The 13,410-nt window shown below is 42.2% G+C and overlaps 1 protein-coding gene across 1 annotated transcript; it reads right to left on the reverse strand.

Annotated features, from left to right (window-relative positions):
* Window positions 1–1,064: 1,064 nt before the first annotated feature.
* On the reverse strand, window positions 1,065–11,481 carry LOC146675640 (protein NLRC3-like). Its single transcript, XM_085400675.1, has 3 exons — window positions 11,195–11,481; window positions 9,283–11,053; window positions 1,065–1,590 (listed from the first exon to the last, which is right to left on the reverse strand). The coding sequence occupies exons 1-3, from the start codon at window positions 11,400–11,402 to the stop codon at window positions 1,395–1,397; spliced, it is 2,175 nt and encodes a 724-aa protein (XP_085256801.1). The 5' UTR covers window positions 11,403–11,481; the 3' UTR covers window positions 1,065–1,394.
* Between the last annotated feature and the right edge of the window lie 1,929 nt (window positions 11,482–13,410).

Genomic DNA, 13,410 nt, shown 5'->3' on the forward strand with positions numbered 1-13,410 from the left:
GTAACGCCACCTGCGGCCACATTGCGGGTGTGGGGTTTCCTAGCCAGAGCTGTACGGACTCCACATTGGGTGAGGAGAAGCCTGCTGCCGCTGTGTGACACTGATTTTGCTGCTGCACTCTGTTTTATAGGAATAAACCCTGTTTCCAGCCAGTCCGTGTCTGTTGTCACAACGCAGTCGACCATTTCACATCTGCTACAGCTGCAGAACCACATCATGTCGACTGAGTAGCTTATGATTTGGCATTATTGCAGGCAAACCAGCATATGAAATGGATGTAACAAATCCAGACTGGGCACCAACACTGCACATGGGGCATGACGACATACCTGTATCAGACTCGGACCGGCACTCAAGGCGTACGCAACGGAAGCGAAAAAGAGCACCCATCGGAGGTAAACAACCCCCCCCCCTCTAAAAACATACTAAATTGCTATCACTGTACACTAATCCGCACATAACTTCCAGATGAATCACACACCTGTCATTGGAATATTGGTGTACATTTACCTTATGTCTAATTTTATCTTACAGGCTTTCGTTATGCAGCTGCAGAGTCTGAAGGTGTGCCCCGTGCAGAAGTGATTGATGAAGATCTGACAGAAGACCAACAGCAAAATCACAATGTCATGGAGGCAGTGGACAGCAGTTGTGTTGGACAAGTGGAGGTTGAGGTACCAGCTGCAAATGTGGATATACTGAAGAAATGTAAACCTTTTAAAATGATGACAGATTACAAACTCTCAGCTGTGTCTGTAATCAAACCTCTGTAACTTTGCTTCACTTCAGCAGCATCAGCTCATGTTCACATGTTGATTCATGGTTTGCTTCAGTTTTTGATGGACTGCAGAATATTTTGAAGGTTATCTGCTATAAAAAGCCAGAACAGGAAAATCTGCTTCATGTGTTTCTGTTTGATCCTCAGTGACTTTGACACAAAGGCCTCTGCTGTGATGATCACACCTCTGATCAAGTCTCACAGTGTCAGCTTTGTTTTTATACATATGGATATGTGCTGATAAATGATCAGAGTTATAATATTTCCCACTGTCTGCTGTGTGCCGTGACCTTTGACCTGCTAAAGACAGTCAGCTGTGGATTATTCATTGTTGTGTCTGATACTTAGAACTGTGAGGAAGAACACTACACAGTTCATCAGGGTCCCCTCTCTCTGAATCAGGAAAGGTGGGCAGGCCGCGTGTGGGCCGCGGGCCATACGTTGAGTCTCACTGTTTGAAATGTGAACATTGTTCTGCTGCAGTCAATGGACTAAACCAGAGAAGAAGAAAACAGACTTTACCATGAAGATCCTCAGTGTGGATCAGTATAATATCAGCCTGATGTCTGCAGTTTAGTGTCAGCACAACTTTCACATCATATTCATCTCAGCACAACTAAAACATGCTGACTGACCTCAGAGTTTCAAGTCCACATCCTGGACTCTCCAGGAAACCACACAGATGCTTCACTCCTGAATCCTGCAGCTTGTTGTTGTCACTCAGCTCCAGCTGTCTCAGATGGGAGGGGTTGGACTTCAGTGCTGCTGCCAGATAATCACAGCTGATCTCTGACAAACCACAGCCCCTCAATCTGTATAAAGAATGAAAGATGTAAGTTTATTAGACAAAGTGTGAGCTTGAAATCATTCAGTGTTTCATCATCTGTTCAGAGCTGAAGAAGGTTCAGAATGTAGAAGTTTAGAAAATGGAAACTCCAAACAGCTAAAGCCGACAGGAAGCAGCTTCAAACAAACACAACAAGAGAAAAAACTCTGAATGTTTCACATTAAAGTCGTACATTTATCATAAAAACAGGACAAAGACTTGAAAAAGTCGTGTTTTTCCTTCCAGGAACCACAAGGCTTCACTTTTAAAGGTGAAGTGTGAAAGAAATGGACATATTTGAAGTCCAACACCTTTTTCCAGTCACATTATTAAAGCAGACAAACTACAAGCTCATTTTCATTCCAACAAGTCATCTTCTGACCTGGACTAACAACACTGGTCTCTATGTGCAGCTGGCTGTGAGACCAGTGCTCAGGGACCGTCTACAAAGTGCAACACTGAAAGAACATCGCACACTAGCTGTGTCCCAAAACGTCGGCTGCATCCTTCGGAGGACCCGGTATTCGCGGCCTACGTGGGCCGGGTCCTTCAAAGACCGAAAAGGCTGGAAGTGCGAGGCTGTGAAATGGGACGGTCTAGCCTTCAGATTTGCGTCACCGCTGTGTCGGTGGAGTTTAATAAACTCGGCCGTCTGCTCCTTGCTATCTAAAATATAACAGGACACTGGCGTAAATTCTCGACCGTCTCACACTTCTGTTTAATCAGTTTCCTGTTTAACGTTTATTCAGCTGTGTGAAAATCCCGGAGGAACTTTGATCTCAGCCAAACCGATTTACTCCGGAACAAATAAAACACAGAAAAAAGGCAAACAATTACATTTTTAAGTTATCCGAGTGACTTATATATCGTGTTTCACCTGAGTAGCGAAAGAGCAGGGGTCTGAAAACGATGAAGCCGGGCGTCCGCTGCTCTCGCCGGCTGGAGTGACCATTGAACCCCCCGGCTTGCTAGCGAGCGGGTGGGTAACAGACGTCTCCGAAAACGTCGGCACAATTTTGCAAATATGCGATGTCTTGATAAACCAAGCAGATATTTGAAGTTTACACAGCTACTTTCTCGCCTGAAAATATGTTAAAAGTTTATTTTGTGACCCAGAAAGATTAATAAGAGTAATTTGAAAACTTAGTAGCAGCCGCCATTGTTGGCAGCTGAAATTTGGCTGGGCCGTGCTATGAATTCTGGGATATGGTGGGCCACGAAGGACACACCCGACGAATCCTTCAAATTCGGGGAAATGAAGGACGCATTTGTCGGGCACATTTGAAGGAGTCGACAAATACGGACAGCCTTCATCGCCTGGCTGTGACGTAATCGGCCTTCAAATGCAGCCTCTGGAGGATGCAGCCGACGTTTTGGGACACAGCTACTAATTTGCTTCCATCATCCAACCTGAAGAGGAAACAGAGACGCCTCCCCTTCAAAGTAAAAGCTGCTCCTTTTGGACACAGTATCAAAGAAAGTCTACAGTATAACATAGAAAAGACAGAACAAAGTTTTGGTTGTTTTTAAATTGTGCAGAAATGAAACTACACTAAGCTCAATTATGTGACTGACATTTCATCCCATGTCAGTTTGGCCTCATCCTGGGCCGGATTATCCAGCACACACTCTGACCACAGGCCCAGGGGCCACGCACAGCTGGGCTCCATCCAAGAGACAGGAAACAAACCAACACAATAATAAAAAGCACCATGTGATCTTCTTACATCTTCAAGACAAACATAGTAAAAACATGAGCATATTTGTTTCCTGATAAAATGATGTGACAGGTAGAACAGAGTAAAGTGGTGGTGTTACAGCCTTTCTCCCCTCTGCTGCCGAGGCTGTTAGTCTCTCCCAAACTCAGCTACAGGACTTCCAAATGAATGAAAGCAGCAGAAGTGGCTTTACAAATGAAAGAGGAAGAGGAGAAGAAGAGGAGAGGGAGGCCACCCTGACCATCACTCCAGCTGAAAACATCACACTTCCATTAAAGTTGGTGAGAAAATGTTGAGCAGGATGAGCTGCTGGCTAATCTGGTGGCTGTAGCAGCAGCTCACAGTCACAGTGGGTTTCCACTCATGAAAAAGCTCTGGCTGCTTCATTTCTCATCTCATATCAGAGACTTTAATGCTTCACTGAAGCTGTACTGTGATGCTTCCATATCCCAGTGAGGCCTCCATAATGATTTCAGCTGTTCTGTACACACACTGTGTGCCCTGTATGGCTCAAAGTCTCTGCAGCCTGTTTTTATCTGCTATCATCAGATCTTCATCATCCTCATTCACATCCCTCACACACTCTACAGCCTCATCAGCACTGACTTCATCTTCACTGACTGATGGAGCACAACATGAACCTGTGGAGGCTGAAACACTGTCCTGTCAAACATCTCCCCGTCACCACTCCACTTCTGTCAGCCTTTAAATGAACCCTGCTCAAGTCTGTCACTTCTGTTTGGAGCCAAACGAGGTTAAAGATTACGCCACTACATTCTTGTCTAGAAAATATTAAAGTGTATTTGGTGACACACAAAAAAGGGTAAAAGTATAGTTTGGGTCCACACATGTCCAAACCCTGGTGTGTAGGCCTACTTAGTATTGAGAAAAGCCCACTAAAAGAACGCCCACCAGACCAAAGCAATGGTGTTGACTTGATCAGCATTAACCCCGCCCCCTGACTTTGATGGGTGAAGCTGACAAATAAAATGTATTTATGAACAGCGATGCAGGGCCAGGAGTAGCAACGTGAATTAAATAAATACATCATTAAATAATTCATTAAATGTGTCAGTAAAATAATTAAAATAGAAAACAAACCAACAAAATATGTAATTAACTAATTTGAATTGTACATAAATACTTAATGAATTATTTTAAATGAAATTAACTGATAATTCATTGTGATTTTGTTTTGTGTTTTGATGAGCTAATAATCAGCTCTCTTTTTCTCATTGTTGTTCTAAGCCGCTTATCCAAAGGTAAGGCACTACCTGTTGAATTATTTCCAAAGTGTGCCAAATTGGACATTACAAATTAAAGTCTACTCACTGAAATTACTGGGGAATGTCTGCTTTGATTTTGATGAGAATCTCATGACAGTACTGAGGATTTAATGCAGTTGGACTGCTAAAAATGATTGAATGCGGTTGGACCGCTAAAGGATTTAATACGGTTGGACCGTGGAAAGCAGTTGGACTGCTGAGTGATTTTAGTATATTAGGGAATTTGGTTATTGTTTGGGGTGGAGCCCGTATTGGTTATAAGGTTGGACCTGCTTCAGTCTTACACTTTTTTGGCTGTTTTACTGTTGTTCCAAAGTATTATAAATTATTCAAGAACGTCAGTTGGACTGATAGGAAGCACAGTGCTCAGAGGTAACGCTTGCCAATGCCAAGGACGCTTAGGCATTGTCCTCGAAGAGGGATAGTCAGTTGGTCACTGTGGAGCTTGGGGCACTCCAGAATAACTAGGAGTTAGAGTCTCCTTACCGTTTGGAACGGTAGTCTGCGCTTTTTTGGCCAGCAGAAGTTGGACTTCGGGCGTGTAACTTTAACTTAAAACTTCGGGGTAAGCCTTGGCTGTGAAATGCCAAAAATAGAGCTTCAGGCAAAGTTTGGGTTGGTTGACGCTTTTAAATTGAGTTAGGGATTTTAGAGATGAGGCCAGAAACTGTTGGACAGATACTGGTTAATTGATCACAAAAAAGTTGGACTTTATCGGTTGGACCGTTAACTTAAATTTGTCGAAATTGTTTAGGCGCTAAAGCTGACAGATGTGACAGTGGTTGTAAATATAAGACGTCTTTGTAATATAAAATAAGAGATCTCTGTGTGAAAGGAGTCTGAGGCAGTGCTGGAGCTATTTTTAGACTGTGTGTGTGTGAGTGTGAAAATGCAAATTAGTCAGCAGTGAACTGTTTAAACCACAGTTGGTTTTACAAATACTGCTGCAAACATTGTTGAGTGTGTGTTTAAGACGCCATTTATGTTCATTAGAGGGCTATAAATAAAGTTTTGAGTTGCCGTAGTGGATGTATAGTAATTGACTGAGTTTTGATATATAAATATAGTGAGTGCACTGTATATATTTAAGACTAACATATTACTTTTAGGAGTAACCTCTCATCAGCAATAAATGCTGGTGTGTTTTATTTTTTCTATTCTATGTGTGTGCTGTGAGAATTCATAGAGGTTTCAATTGTTTTCTTTGACTTGCTCTTTCTGATTATGAAAGGCATGTCTGAAATACTCTTAGGAAAGCGTGTTGTGAGTATATTCCTCAACTCTTGTCACAGTTTAAGTGTGTGAATGCTGTGAGTAGCAGGCTTTGAGTGATTGGGTGTGATTTGTACAAAATAATAAATAATAATAACACTATGAAAGTTGATAGTAGAGTGAGTGCAGAAGTGGAAGTGTGAGAGAAAAGGCGGTGTGTGTGTGAGACGATCTGACAAACGCAAAGAATTTAGTATATTTAGAAGTGTGTGCGTGAAATAAGGGTGAATTGTTTTAGATCAAGACTTAGTAAAACAAGAGTTTTATTAGCCTGTAAAAAAAACAAAACAGGAGAGATTGAAACAGAAAATATGGTTCTGAGCAGCTGCAAGGTTGACAGGAAATGGTGTGTGTGACAGGAACTTTGCATGCCCATAAAAGGAACTGACTGTGACAAGTGAGCACACAGAGAGAGAAACATACGAGTTAAACTCCAGGCAGATGAAGCAAATGGAGGTTTTAAGAAAAGAAATGAAAAGGATATTAATTGTATGCTTTAGTGTGTCAATACAGGTGGACTTCTTTCAACCTAGAATCTTGAGTACAAAACCATTGATTAACAGAATTGGGAGGAAAACAGGCCAGATTTTGGCTTAAAATTTTACAGCTTGACCTCCCACTTGTCCCGATCCTGAGAAGAAGCTCATAGGACAGTTAATCTCCTGATGAAGACCGACAGAACATCGTGGACTTCAAGAATTAACAGCAGGCAAAAGACAGTGCAACTGAAACTACACTGACGATACCAGCAGCAGCATGGAAAAAAAGCACGTGATGGAAAATGCACGGTGAACTGCAGGCTGGTAAGAACAGTGTGACATAACTGTTTAAAGACACTGAATGGGATATTTTGCCAGGCTGGGATTTAATCTAAAAGGAAAATACTGAAAAGAGCAACGGAGAAGAAACAGAGAAGAAACAGACTGTGTTTGCTGGGGATCACAAGACAACAAAGGACACTAAGAGAAGGGCACAGGGGCCAGTGGGAAGGTGAAGCCCAGACGAGTTCGACTGCGAGAATAGAGGGTACAATTGGGTTGAAATTGAAGCCGGAACTCAGGATGGTTTAGGGATGTCCACGTCACAAACAAAGAGGTAAACAAAAAGAAGGTAAAATAAAGAGAGAAAATAACTGACAATTACATTAATGAATAGAAGACACACATACAGATATTACATAGATTTATTTTTAGGATAAAGGGGAGAGCTTATACGTAGAAATGACTTTTTATACATATTGCATTTTGTGCCTTTAAGGGAGTTGTGGCTCAATTCGTCTCTTGTGGGTCACGAGCCTTTGGCTAGCGCTATGATTAGCCAATCTACTGTGAGGATGATATGAGTTATTGAAGGATTGCACACGCTCACAGACATATAGAGTCCATAAACACACATGACAGTATTGATTCCAGGCAAAAGGCCTCAAATTAATTTAGCGTTTAACTGAACTTGAGCTGGCCCTGTAACAAGTGACAGAAAAGAGGAACTGAATAGGAGTTTCTTGCTTTAGAGAAGGACCAAAGGAAGGAAAGCATATATTTTGGTTAAGTCTGATAAACTAGAATGAGAAGGTATTGTTACATCAAAGGAGCAAGATGAAATAAAAAGGCTGTACCAAAAACAGGTTATAACATAGGAAATGTGAGTTTTAAAATGAAGTTAGTGTTAACACACAGGAGTTGTTTCAAGGCAGCGTTTAGCTGTGATAAAATGTATGCAGGAGTAATTGCTTATATGTTTAAACTTAATTGATTAAAGTGGTTGTTTTTTTTTGGATCTTTTAGTAGAATAGGCGCTTATAATGATTTTCTTGTGAAAGGAGATTCTAGGTCAGAGTGGAGGCCTTGCAGCAGCGAGAGTTCTGTGTACAGGATGTTGATGATTAGATAAGGCAAGCGACAGGAAACGCATGCAGGGACGTGAAAGCAGCGTTTTAAGAGTTTTAAAATGATGAGTAATGTTGAAGAATATATATAAATACAAGTCAATAAGTCAAGAAGATAATTAGGATCAGGCTTTTGATTAAAGAGTCCCAAAGATGATAAGTTAGGGAGGTGCAGGAAAAGGTGTTTGGTTTGCTTTACAGAAGATCTCGGCGACCACAGGGGGGTGAGGATCCTGGAGGCCCGAGGCACGATGGACCACAAGAGAGGGACGCAGAAAAAACCTAATCTTATGCATGGAGTGTTCTCGAGGGGGAGCTGGTGTTTATTACTGGACCACTTAGATGACATGAGGTTGTCTGATTTGCTGAGCCAGAGGACGGCTAGAGAGGGTCAGAGCGGGAGTGGTGACCCCGATGTCCATGATGCCATGGATGGACATGGAAGCAGCTGAGTGGGCCGAGGAGTCACCCAACACAATGTATTGTGACCTCTGGTGTTCCAGAGGTCGAGAGAGGGAGTATTGAGATTGGAGAGATATTTTGCTGCTATTGTTAATAATCATCATCATTACCATTGCATTAATAATATAATCTACAAAATTGATATTGCATTCAGATGTTTAAACAGTGTGTGTCTTTCAGAAAGACTAAGTTGCAGGCTGACAGGAAGTTGCAGGTTTGAAGAGTGTGTCTTTTGCAGAACTGAAACCGAAAGCAGAGTCTAAGTGCAGGTTATTTTGAGGAGCCTTTAAGGACGAGACACACACTTAGTTAAAGAGAATCATTTATAGGTGGAAGTTTAATCATGTTTTGCTCGGGGTTGCAAAAGAGCAGTTTGTCGCAGAACTGCTGCTGATGTGTCAAGATGATAAGCGAGCATCCGGCAGTGACAGGAAGTACCTGCCATGAAGATAGGAGATAATGTTCTTTTAAACTGTGTTAAAAGTCATTGTGGTTTTGATTTGACGTATGCATATATTCTGTTTGTGACGTATGAGGGGGCGTCATTAAATTCAAGCCCTGATGGTATAAAATATCTGTTTATGCTTTGATTAAGTCGGAGATCAGCCCGGTCTGCGAACGGAGCTGGTCTTCCCACGCGTGTATTTCATTAAAATCGTTTGACCAAGTTCTGGACCATGGTTGTTTGTACTCTCCTTCCCCAATATTTGAACCTTAACATTAGTTTACTCAAAATAAATTTAAGACATCAATATTAAAGGTTAAGTTATGATAATGAATACATGCAACTATAACTGATGACATAAGAATTTGGATTTTTAAGCTAAAGCGAAGGTGCTGACTCACTTGGCATGTTACTCTCAAATCCTCCCTAATAACAATAACATAATTACACTTTAGCCACAAGAGGGCAGCAACATTAATACAAGTCACGTGTATATAAAGGTACAGTGATTATATTACAGTGATTTTGACAAAAACAAAACAGAGGTTCATGGCAGTGTGTTTTCCATAACATACCAACCAAATTAAATAATAAAAACTTTATAACTTACAGAGCTTTTTTAGAGACTTTGACCACTGGCAGCAGCCTCAGAAGAGCCTCCTCTGAAGCAGAGTATTTCTTCAGGTCAAACACATCCAGATCTTTTTCTGATGACAGTAAGATGAAGACCAGAGCTGACCACTGAGCAGGAGACAGTTTATCTGTGGAGAGACGTCCTGAACTCAGGGACTGTTGGATCTCCTCCAGTAGAGAACGATCATTCAGTTCATTCAGACAGTGAAACAGATTGATGCTTTTCTCTGCAGACAGATTCTCACTGAGCTTCTCCTTGATGTACTGAACTGCTTCTTGATTGCTCTTTGAGCTACTTCCTGTTTGTGTCATGAGGCCTTGCAAACGAGTTTGATTAGTCTTCAGACCCAAGAGAAAACGAAGGAACAAGTCCAGGTGTCCATTGGGGCTCTGTAAGGCCTTGTCCACAGCACACTGGTAGAAGTATTTCTCTGTCTGAGAGCTTGTTTCTTGCTCTTCCAGCAGATTGAGTCCAGAGTTGATGAAGGTCAGGTGGACATGAAGAGCAGCCAGAAACTCCTGAACACTGAGATGAACAAAGCAGAACACCTTGTTCTGGTACAGTTGTTTCTCCTCTTTAAAGATCTGTGTGAACACTCCTGAGTACACTGAGGCTGCTCTGATATCGATGCCACACTCTGTCAGGTCTGGTTCATAGAAGATCAGGTTTCCTTTCTGCAGCTGATCAAAAGCCAGTTTTCCCAGTGACTCAATCATCTTCCTGCTCTCTGGACTCCAGTGTGGATCTGTCTCAGCTCCTCCATCATATTTGATCCTCTTGACTTTGGCCTGAACCACCAGGAAGTGGATGTACATCTCAGTCAGGGTGTTGGGCAGCTCTCCTCCCTCTCTGGTTTCCAGCACATCCTCCAGAACTGTAGCAGTGATCCAGCAGAAGACTGGGATGTGACACATGATGTGGAGGCTTCGAGCTTTCTTGATGTGGGAGATGATCCTGCTGGCCTGCTCCTCATCTCTGAATCTCTTCCTGAAGTACTCCTCCTTCTGTGGGTCAGTGAACCCTCTGACCTCTGTCACCATGTCGACACACTGAGGAGGGATCTGATTGGCTGCTGCAGGTCGTGTTGTTATCCAAAGGCGAGCAGAAGGGAGCAGGTTCCCTCTGATGAGGTTTGTCAGCAGCTCATCCAATGAGGTGGACTTTCTGGTTTCAGTCAGGATTTTAGTTTTGTTGAAGTCCAAATGAAGTCGACACTCATCCAGACCATCAAGTATGAACACAACCTGGAAGTCTTCAAGCCTGCAGATTCCTGATTCGTTAGTTTGATTAAAGAAGTGATGAACAAGTCCCATCAAGCTGAACTTTTCCTCTTTCAGCACATTCAGCTCTCTGAAAGTGAATGGAAATATGAACTGGATGTCCTGGTTGGCTTTGTCTTCAGCCCAGTCCAGGCTGTATTTCTGTGTTAAGACTGTTTTCCCAATGCCAGCCACTCCCTTTGTCAGCACTGTTCTGATTGGTTCGTCTCTTCCAGGTGAGGCTTTAAAGATGTCTTCTTGTCTGATTGTTGTTTCTGGTCTGTCTGGTTTCCTGGATGCTGTTTCAATCTGTCTGACCTCATGTTCCTCATTGACCTCTGCAGTCCCTCCCTCTGTGATGTAGAGCTCTGTGTAGATCTGATTCAGGAGGGTTGGGCTTCCTGCTTTAGCGATGCCCTCAAACACACACTGGAACTTCTTCTTCAGTTGGGCTTTAAGTTCACGTTTACAGAGTGGAGCAAATATTTCTGAAGGTAAGAAATTCAGAAAAAAATATTATATAATAAATATCATAGCCTTTCAGTACCCTGAAAGGATGAATGTCTATTGGTCCATTTCTTGAGCTATTAGGAAAGATCAATATTCAGTCTTTAGAGAAATTCTCTTACTGCTCTGCAGATGGTCAGCCATCTCATGCTGCTTAAGTCTCCTCAAGAAGTGGAGTGTGATCTTCAGAAATGCTTCTCTGCAGCTCTTTCTTTCATCTTCATCCTCTCCTTCAAACATCTCCTCATCCTCCATCTGGCTCTTTAAAGTTTCTGGGTGATCTGGACTCAGAAGCTTCTGGATCTTCTTCAGCTCGTTCTTCACAAACATGGTGATGTTGTCCTCCAGCCGCTGGAAAAGAAGACTATATGAATTACCCAGTGGTAAATGGACTGGTTCTTATATAGCTCTCTTTGATACTCTGTGCACACAAAGCATTTATACAACATGCCTCATTCAACCAAGCACATTGTTCTATGCTTAAATACTTTCTTTCACACTCTGATGGATGCATCAGAGGGCAGCTTGGGTTTAGTACGTTACCCAGTACATTTGCCAGCCAGGGTTTGATTCACAAACCTTCTGACTAGTAGCTGACCTGCTCCCCTCCTGAGCTACAGTCACCCCAATCTGACTGAAATCATGGAGCCCAAACTCTGATTTATGTTGGACACACTGACAATCCTCTGGTCCACAAAGTGCAGCATAGAGGTGACTGAAAAGAACAAATGTAAACGTAGTACTACAAACCATAACCACAGAGTCCAGGTGTGTTTGATGTTGCTGTGCAGACTGACCAGTGGAAACCTCTGCTCTCTGCTGGTCCACTCTGTGGAGGAGTAATGTATAATTAGCTCATGTTATGTCTGTCCACACACAGACACAAGCTAAAGGTCCATGAAGTGATGTTTGGATGGGTTCAGTCAATCAGATGACTGTCATGGTGAAGCTTTGCTAGTCCTGCTGATCCCACTGAGAATTAACAACTCAGTTTCCAGATGTCTGTAGTTTTCTGCTCAGTTTCTTTAGTCCCAACAGCTCTTACCATCTCCTGCATAAAGCTTTCCCTCCATGCTCAGATGCCCTGGAACAAGGTGCTCTCTTTATATCAGTGACTGGTTTAAAGGGACAACTTGCAGTGCTCGCCAAACTTTGTGTCAGCAAAAGTAGTTCTAATGTTTCTTACATTTATTACATTTTTACATTTTTACACACACAAATCAATGAACGCAAAAACATGAACTTTCCAGATATTTTGTTTCACAATGTTACAAAACTCAGTTCAAAACTACACAGTCTGATTTACAAGTACAAAATATTTATGACCACAGTTTGAGCCGATGTATGTCCCGAGTCTGTGGACTCAGTGGTTTTGTTTTGATTGTTATTGTCTTTTGTTACAATTTCATTCTGATTAAGATTTTCTAGTTCTGAGGTTTTGGTTTTTGTGTTCCCTCTGTACTGTGTTAGTATTGTGTCTCTGTGTTCACTTCCTGTTTTATTTTGACAGTGCCATGTCCTACGTTAGTGTGTCTACTTTTGCTTCCCCTTGTCTGGTTATGTCCAATGAATCCTGCTGTGTCTCCCTTTTCTCATTCCCTGATGGCTCTTTTGTGTATATGAGCCCTTTGTTTTCTCCTGCTTGTTGCTGGTTCGTCTGTGTTGTCTCCCCGTGTCTCCGTTTAAGGTTTCAGGTTAGTTTTTTGGTTTTTTCAGTAGAGGTTATCTTAGCTTCTGCACAGGCCATCTCCACTGCACTTCACCGTTTCAATAAAGCTCACTCACTTCACAGCAGTGTCGGCATCTTGGGTCCTTTATTAAATTCAACATGGCTCGCCCCGCTAGCCGTGACATAAGATGTGAAAACAATATCCAAAAAACACGAGAGACAAACAGGGAATAGTTTTAAGGTGCAGGGCCAACAAACTGAGTCTAGCCATGAACTCAGAGTTGATTGAATTAGCATTTTGAATTGGCTGATCTGAGCAATCAAGTCTATGTTCACTTTGAGTTAAGATTATACGTGATTGATGGAAAAGAAAAAAGCCGTCATCAGCAACTGATTCTGATTTAGCAGGTTTTCAAATGTAAACGGTACCCATCCCTAGCTGGCTGTAGTTAAACCTTTACTTAAAAAGCATCCCTAGACCCAGCTGTCTTAGCTAATTATAGGCCAATCTCCAACCTGACAATCCTTGAAAGAGTAGTTGGGGGGAGACAATCAGAGGGGCAGTGTGATGATCTTAGGTTACAAACTACCGCAGTCAAGTCATTAAGGGAAACAGGATCAAACTGCTCTAAGACAGCTGAGCACACAGGAGAAAGACTCGGATCTGAG

The sequence above is a fragment of the Rhamphochromis longiceps genome, linkage group LG3, assembly GCF_057381845.1.
Source record: "Rhamphochromis longiceps isolate RC_006_pf linkage group LG3, R_longiceps_female_GT1.1, whole genome shotgun sequence".
NCBI classification, from domain to species: domain Eukaryota; kingdom Metazoa; phylum Chordata; class Actinopteri; order Cichliformes; family Cichlidae; genus Rhamphochromis; species Rhamphochromis longiceps.